This window comes from Morone saxatilis, unplaced genomic scaffold, assembly GCF_004916995.1.
Source record: "Morone saxatilis isolate NCDOM2014 unplaced genomic scaffold, NCSU_SB_2.0 Contig2, whole genome shotgun sequence".
In the NCBI taxonomy this organism is placed as follows: Eukaryota; Metazoa; Chordata; class Actinopteri; family Moronidae; genus Morone; species Morone saxatilis.
In genome coordinates, this window is record NW_023339762.1 from 14,298,323 (window position 1) to 14,306,511 (window position 8,189).

An 8,189-nucleotide genomic window follows, 5' to 3' on the forward strand; every position below is an offset into this window, starting at 1 on the left:
AGGTATCCTTGGATCCCAACATAGTTGAGACTTGCACCTGTACCAAAGAGGTGGACCTGAGTTGGACCCAATGATTCAAAATATTTTCTGAGTTTCAACAATGTGAAAAAAAAACTGCAAAAAGGTGAGCAAGATAACATTGTTTTCATACACACTATACATTTTTTAAATAATTCATAAAACTGCACTGTGCAACTTAACTCTCCCCTTTCTCTCAGGGATGTCAACATGTGGAAACTGATTCAGATGAATGCTGTGTGAAGTGTGTACATTGTGTCCTCAGTATTAATTGTGCCAAAAAGCTCTTGATGGTAAGTTGGATCGTCTCTGTTGTCGAGTTGTGACTCCACATGTTTGTGTTTATGAGACGAAAGTATCTCAGTAGTGTGTGTTTCTGTACATCCATTTCACTTTCCAGCAAGGACAAACCTGGTCACTGCCTGAGAGTAAGTGTGAACATTACACCTGTGTGCGCCACTGACAGGTGCAATGATAACCAGATGCAATGTAATGGCTGATGTGTATAATAAATGTATATACAGTATACTCTCACATATTAACATTAAAAGTTGAAAACCTTTTTAACTTTTTTTTTACTTTTAGTGAAATGCAAAGTACAAATGATGGTGCAGTGCCTCAATGAAAGTGATGGGTATGAGTGTGTATAAATTACAAGCCATGACCAAAGCGTGAACTGTATTAAGGTGTGATTTCCCCTATAGATGTAATAACAAGATAGCAGATAAATAAAAAAATAGGTAGGAGGGATCTCGTGTGGTCTTCAGTCTTTACCTTGATTGTATTCTATTCTATATAGTCTATTGCTGAAGATGCTCCTGTGTTCAGACTGAAGCACGAAGGGGGTGAGAGGTATTGTGCGTGTCGCTCCGGAGTTTAAGCGTAATCTTTGTCTCTGGCGCCTGTGATCCTGTGGGTGGAAATAAATGAAATAGAACAGTAACGCTGGCAATTACGTCACTATTTGACCTTTATTTACATTGTTAATACAGTATGTACTCAACTCAATTTGGGGATTTCCAACTGTCACCTGTGTACACATTTGTTAGATGTTATCCACAAAACAAGGAAGAATTACCTTTGCACTTGACTGTAATAGCTTATCTGTCACTACTTTCTTGGTGTGTGAAATGCAAATGCAAAGTACTTCCTCCTCACTTAGATACATAAATTTTTTATTATTTGTAGACAGCACTAGTAGGTTTAGTACCATGTAAACCTACTAGTATACATGTCTATATAAAAGTTGTAGAGTTGAAGATCTAGTATTAGGGGGCATTTCTTTGTCTCGTTTAGGCCTAGTTTTTGTTGAGTGGCTTATCAACCCAACACAACAGTTAGTAATTATATTTGCCATATTTCTTTGAAAGCCTCGCATGTCACAGCTAATAAAACACCATGTCTCAAACTAAGGGAGTTAAAAACTTGAAAATATTTCAAACTAGACCAATAATCAATTTGGGCATGTTAGTGGCAGTAAAACTCAAATCAAATTGATTTGTAGCAAATATTGATTTATATCACAGAAATGTAGACAGGAACAAGGAAGCATTTTTAAACAAGAGTCAGCCATTCTCTGTTAGGCTGTGATGCTAATGTCAACATGTTCACAATGATGTGTAGCAGGAATAATGGTATAAAGGAAAAGTCACTAGCATTCATGATTTGGGAAACTTGTAACTTTTGTGCCATTATTCCAGAGGTGGCAAAAGTACAAACCTTGTTTACTCAAGAAAAGTACAGATACTTGTGTAAAGAAGTACTGATTGAGCTTCTTCACTAAAATAAAAATGTACAAGTACTATCTTGGTTTCTCTTAAGGATTTCTATCAGCTGTTTCTATGCAAAGCTGACTGAACCTAAAATAGGGTTGAGTTTCCCTCTCGGTTTGATGTCAGAAAGTAAGTATTTGTACTTCATTACTTCCCACCTCTGGATGAGTAGGTGATCACTTTGACCTGCGGATAGCACTAGAAGAAAAGTCAGGAGAGCACCAAATTCAGTTTATTCATCCTCTGGAGACCTTGAATATGTAGTAGTTGTTGCTATGACTCTTGCATAGCTAAAAATCAGAATGGAAAGTGTGCTTCAAAAATGATATTGGTCTCAGTGACTGAACAATGATACCAGAAAGGAGACATGCTGGACTGTCAGTAAACATTTCAAGTCATTGACAAATGTTTGGTCTATGTATGGTCCAGTGATTTATGGAATTACTTGAAGGCTTCACTTCAACCCATTTATTTATAATCTTAGTAGACATGGAGGCACAGCCCACAGCTTAAATTGTTCTGGTTCAGTGAAAAAAGTACATACACACTCATCTTCCTCTCATGAAAACCAGAACCTGAATACAACTGTTCCATAATTAAAGCCTGCTGTGCAATGATTCATCATCTGCAACTGTATGTTATTTAAACAATTTCTCTTATCTATAGGATATATGTTCATATTTACCAAAGATTAACATATATAGAGCCAAAGTATGTAGCCTGAGAGTGGTTGATAGGATGCCTCATGACGCAGAGAGATGGAGAAATGTGAGTGAGAGAGAAGTGTTGTCACAAGCTTCTTAATGGGTGTGATCATAATGGAGACAAAAACCACAATGGTTGACACCCAAAATGTATCTTTTACCCCTCCTAAACTGCAAACACCCAATGAACTATATTACATGACATTGATGGTGGGAAACCAGTTGGCTTAACCATCCCTCTCAGGACAGAGAGTACTCAATGATCATGAGAACAGACAGGATGCCACTTGAATGGGTGATACCATGGTTCACCCTCTGCATTGGACTATCTGTTGAGGCCACTGGTATGTACATTCAATGGGACACAAATACTTTAATGTTTTACACTGTCTATCAAGTATTAAGGACCCTATCCTGGGAAGAAAAATTGATAAAATTACCTTGCAGTGTTTCTGTTTTCTTGTTCATACTGTATAATACAAATATAAACAGCTTTGTTTTGCTTTGCACTGACTGTATAAATGTTTGTCTTTTTTAAGTCATTGTTCATCAGGAGGTGATCAAAATGCCAGTAATTACAGGTAATTCTTTATTTTTTTCAAAGATGAATGATAAAAAATCATGTAACATTTTTATTACAGTGTGATTAATGTATTTTTTCCTCCACAAACCACAGTGAGCCCCTCTCACAACAACCAGTACTGTAGTACCTGGGGAAACTCTCATTTTCAGACTTTCGATGGAGATTTCTTCCAGCTTCCCTACACTTGCAACTACCTCCTTGCGTCGCACTGTAAGGGAAGCTATGAGACTTTCAATATTCAGCTCCAGCGGCAGGAGATAAATGGGGTCAACACCATTAAGCAGGTCACTATGAAACTGGATGGGATCGTTGTGGAACTGTCCAACGCTTCCATCAACGTCGATGAGAAACCGTGAGTCTGTTTGGATTATGTGACTTTTATTATTTTTATTTTACTTGAGACTTATTATTTTAATGAGATGGTTTTTTTTGTCCCCTCTAGTGTCACTATGCCATTCAGCCAGGTTGGCATTACAATTGTAAGAACTGTCTCCTATGTCAAAATCGAGGCAAAGCTTGGTTTGGTCATCATGTGGAACGAAGAAGACTCCCTCTGGGTATGTGTATTCATTGTATTCATTGTGTCATCAACCATCATACTTGATTGCACGGATTGCACGGATGTATAAATAATATCTGAGATTGATTTTTATCTTAATTATGGTAACTTACAGATAAGGACAGACACTAAAAATGTATACACTATATTTAGTTGGACTGCCATTTGATAGCTTAGGGAAGTGATTCACTGACACTGAGATTAAGATTATTTAAGATTAATCAAATGAAAGAAATTGTGTCTTGATCAACACATTATTTCTGTTGTTGATGACTGAACTAAACTCGACATGCTGTGTTTATGAGAAGGTATAAAAAGTAAGACCAAACACTACCAAAGTTAGTTGTACCAGGTGTGCTGTTAAAAATGTTGTTAAATTTAAGCATAACAGTACATTTTTTGTAACCGTGGTAGTGAAAAGCATCCACTTACTCATGGTCATGTGGTTGTTCAGACTTTACATTCTTGTCTGATATGGCTGAAAAAGAAAGGCATCATCAAACTAATGGTGCCAGTAGTTCAGACTTATTAAGTACTTAAGTAATATTTTCACTTGGTTTTAAGGTTGAGCTGGATGCAAAATTTGAGAATCAGACTTGTGGCCTGTGTGGTGACTTCAACGGAGTCCGAACTTATGATGAGTTCATCAACAGAGGTAAATACTAAATAATAAAGCTAAAAAAAAAACTGCAGAAAATCTGTCTAACGTTTGCTAAAACCTATTTTTTCCTCTAGAAACAGGGGAGTCTTTAACTCCTGAATATTATGGGGAGGTCTGGAAAGTCAATGGTCCTACTGAAAACTGTGAAGAAGTCTCCTCTACAGCCACACAGACCTGTACAAATCAGGTATGTGAAAATGGATTTGCTTCAAATAATTGTATATATAACATTTAGGTACAATTTCAGTACATTTTATACTTTGACCTACAGACAGACCTCTGTGAGAACCTGCTGTCAGGACCTGCATTCCTCAGCTGTCAGGAACTGATTGATACTGACTCCTTTATCAAAGCCTGCATGAAAGACCTGTGCTACTGTAACAGTAGCACTTCATGCTTGTGTTCAACCATATCAGAGTACTCCCGTGAGTGTGCTCATGCAGGCGGGAAACCACAACAATGGAAGACCGCACAACTGTGTGGTAAGAACAGCAATCACAACATTTACATGTTTTCACTGTATTTATATTAGAATCACTGTTTCTAAATTATACATTTTGGTGTGTGTTGAATAGCAAAAACATGCCCTTTCAACATGGAGTACTATGAATGCGGTAGCCCCTGTACTGACACTTGCAGTGACCCCCAGAGAAGCGATGTGTGTGATGATCACTGCATAGATGGATGCTTCTGTCCACCTGGTAAGTTTACAGATTTTGTACAGAATCAAGCAGATGTTTTATTTCATTCACACAAATGAGTAATTTATGCTCTTAAATGACTTTATTCATGCTGCTGAATTTCTGTCAAGTTGTAACAGAACTTAAAGTGATGTTATTATGTTTTGGTATTTAGTTGCCTATAAATGCTGAAGTAATTACTTGTTAATGTTAATGTATTGAGGTTATCACATTACATTTGTCCTTCACCTCTCAGAATTTTTCTTTGTACTGTTGTGCTGCAACATAGGGCTTACCTTTGGATGCTTAGATTCACGATACAACAGTGTAGCCTAATGTACTTTGAATTAACAATGGAAGTTGTCAGACCATGGTCAAAATCAAAATTTTGATTCAAGGTTAAAGTTTTTATTGATTGGAGATATGTAGATATACTATATACATAAGATTTTTCCTGATCACATTGATGTTTTCTTTGACATCCCTTAATAATAATATAATAAGAATTCTAAATTCACATAAAGAATATTGTTTATGTTTTGTTAATTCATGCACATTAATGAAACAATTCAAAAGCAATGTAGTTTTCTCCTCATAACACTTGCTAGGCTCTACACACTCTGGTGCTAAAATAAGTGTTAAAAAATAATTTGCAATACCCACACATACATGTATGACTTTTACAGGGTTTGCAGTGTGTATAAGGGTTTACTGTTGCCCTATGACTAATCTTGTCATTATGTTTCTCCTAAGGGACTGTGTTTGACGACATTAAACAAAGTGGGTGTGTTGCTGTTGATCAGTGCTCCTGCTTACACAATGGCAAGCCATACAAACCAGGGGAGTCGTACTCAGGTCCATGTAAAAACTGGTAATCACTTCACTATATTTAATTTAATACTTACAACATGTGTATTTAAGGTGGTTTGTCCAGTTGAGGTGACTGAACTCTGTTCACAGCACCTGTACCCAGGGTCAGTGGAGCTGTAATGATATGAACTGTCATGGTGTCTGCTCCATATTGGGAGGCTCCCATATCTCCACCTATGATGATAAAACATACACTTTCCATGGAGACTGCTCTTATGTTCTCTCCAAGGTGAAAACTTAATTCATCCATAATATTCATATATCCATATATTCATAAGCAAACAGTTTGTAATTATGTTCATTTGACTTCAGGAAACAAATGGGACTTTCAGTGTACTTGGTGATCTGGTCAAATGTGAAAAATCTGATAAATCAACCTGCCTGACTGCAGTTACTCTACTCCTGTCTAAAGAAATGGTAAAATTACAGTTTATTATGATAAAGTGAAACTTATTTATTGGATCTTCTCCATTTCATACCTGTTGGAAACACTGAGATTGTTCATTTTTAACTGTCACATTGAATTTTTTCCGACTGCAGATGATTGTAGTTCAAGCCAATGGACAGGTTTTGTATAACAAACAGATCTCTACACTGCCTATTTTCGTGGGTGAGTAGTTGATTCTTTTTGGTGTACATTCTCCTATGAAATCATTAGTTATATTGAGTTTTCCCAAATTAAAACCATCTCTTTATTAAATTTTTTCCTGCAGACGACGTAACAGTCTTCAGCCCATCGACATTCTTCATTGTAATCCACACCACCTATGGGCTTTCTCTTGAGATTCAGCTCACACCTATCATGCAGGTCTACATCAAAGCCAGTGTTTCCAATAAAGGAAAACTCAACGGTGTGCTTTACTTCTTGAACACTTGTGATTCTAGTGTAACATATATGATGAATAGTGTGGTGAGTATTTTATGAAGTGTTAAATCAAAGTCATTATCTTCATCCAGGCCTTTGTGGAGATTTTAATGATGTAGAAGCTGATGACTTCAGAACCATAAATGGACTGATTGAGGGAACGGCTGTGGCATTTGGCAACACATGGAAAACCCAAACAAGCTGCCTCGATGTGACAAACATACTTAAGGACCCTTGCATTTTGAGCGTGGACAACGGTAGGTCACAGACATCAATGCACTGTATTTTTATATAATTCTTCACAAGACAATGCCAGTAAACATGCTTCTTTGTTTTTGTAGAGAAATATGCCAAACACTGGTGCTCCTTGCTGTCTGACCCAAAAGGGATTTTCTCAAATTGCCATTCTGAAATAAACCCAGCAGTCTATCAAGCTGTAAGCAGTGATTTATTTTTGTTTGCAGTCTTAACGTGTGTGTGTGTTTATGTATTTGTGTTATTTTACTTTACAGCTGCTCATTTAAACTACAAATTTAGCTTGTTGGTATTTCTCTCCACAGTCTTGTATTTATGACACTTGCGCCTGTGAAAACAGTGAGGAGTGCATGTGTGCTGCCTTATCTTCCTATGTCCATGCATGTGCCGCTGAAGGTGTCTTTCTGAATGGATGGAGGGACACCGTATGCAGTAAGTTAAACCCACACTATCAAATGTGAAATAAATAAAGCCAATATATGTTCTTAATATTTAAACATTAATTGAACCTGTTTCCTTTCAAAAGATAAATACACGACCGGCTGTCCTCCTACTTTTGTGTATGGCTACCAAATGAAGAGCTGTGGACGCACCTGTCGCTCCCTTAGTCAGTCAGACTCAACATGTGACGTTGAATTTACTCCGCTTGATGGCTGTGGCTGTGCTGAAGGAACTTACCTAAATGAGAAGGATGCATGTGTGTCAGCTACACAATGCCCTTGTTACGTAGGAGACACAGTGGTACACCATGGGCAATTCATCAAGCTCCACGGACAAACTTGGTAAGCATTTTAATATTTCCAATAAAATTAAGCATAAGCATAGCAATCTTTATGGGGATTTTATGCTCTGTTACTGACAGGAAGGAGGTCGCAGGAAATGAGAGGAAAGAGAGAAGGGGAATGCAACTTCACACCTAGAGCATTTATTTTTAAGATTAAGATTACTCTAGATTATTGTGTCCAATGTTATGAATTAAATGTCTCTGGAGCAAATTGTGGGTCAACTGTATGTAATGTTGTATATATCTGTCACAGTGTTTTATTCATGTGTTCTTACTGAAGAGTGAGTAGCAGTGTTAAGGCATTTGGCAGTACTAAACCAATACTATATCAATGCTTGCTTTACATATGGTCGTGGTCCCTTGAAAATTTTCAATGCTAAGTAATAATAATAATAATAATAATAATACATTTTATTTGTAAAGCACCTTTCATAAAAG

At 37.0% G+C, this 8,189-nt stretch overlaps 1 protein-coding gene across 1 annotated transcript in view; it reads left to right on the forward strand.

Annotated features, from left to right (window-relative positions):
• The first annotated feature begins 2,711 nt into the window (after positions 1 to 2,711).
• The window catches only part of LOC118330364 (mucin-5AC-like), a 14,998-nt gene continuing 9,520 nt past the window's right edge, over positions 2,712 to 8,189 (forward strand). Inside the window, exons 1-17 of the mRNA XM_035664859.1 lie at positions 2,712 to 2,838; positions 3,034 to 3,075; positions 3,171 to 3,429; positions 3,520 to 3,634; positions 4,201 to 4,291; positions 4,372 to 4,484; positions 4,569 to 4,779; positions 4,873 to 4,998; positions 5,731 to 5,848; positions 5,938 to 6,076; positions 6,160 to 6,264; positions 6,388 to 6,457; positions 6,561 to 6,698; positions 6,805 to 6,969; positions 7,054 to 7,148; positions 7,273 to 7,399; positions 7,494 to 7,749. Of these exons, the coding sequence (XP_035520752.1) occupies positions 2,754 to 2,838; positions 3,034 to 3,075; positions 3,171 to 3,429; positions 3,520 to 3,634; positions 4,201 to 4,291; positions 4,372 to 4,484; positions 4,569 to 4,779; positions 4,873 to 4,998; positions 5,731 to 5,848; positions 5,938 to 6,076; positions 6,160 to 6,264; positions 6,388 to 6,457; positions 6,561 to 6,698; positions 6,805 to 6,969; positions 7,054 to 7,148; positions 7,273 to 7,399; positions 7,494 to 7,749 (2,255 nt within the window). The 5' untranslated portion in view covers positions 2,712 to 2,753. The remainder of the gene's footprint in view (positions 2,839 to 3,033; positions 3,076 to 3,170; positions 3,430 to 3,519; positions 3,635 to 4,200; positions 4,292 to 4,371; positions 4,485 to 4,568; positions 4,780 to 4,872; positions 4,999 to 5,730; positions 5,849 to 5,937; positions 6,077 to 6,159; positions 6,265 to 6,387; positions 6,458 to 6,560; positions 6,699 to 6,804; positions 6,970 to 7,053; positions 7,149 to 7,272; positions 7,400 to 7,493; positions 7,750 to 8,189) is intronic.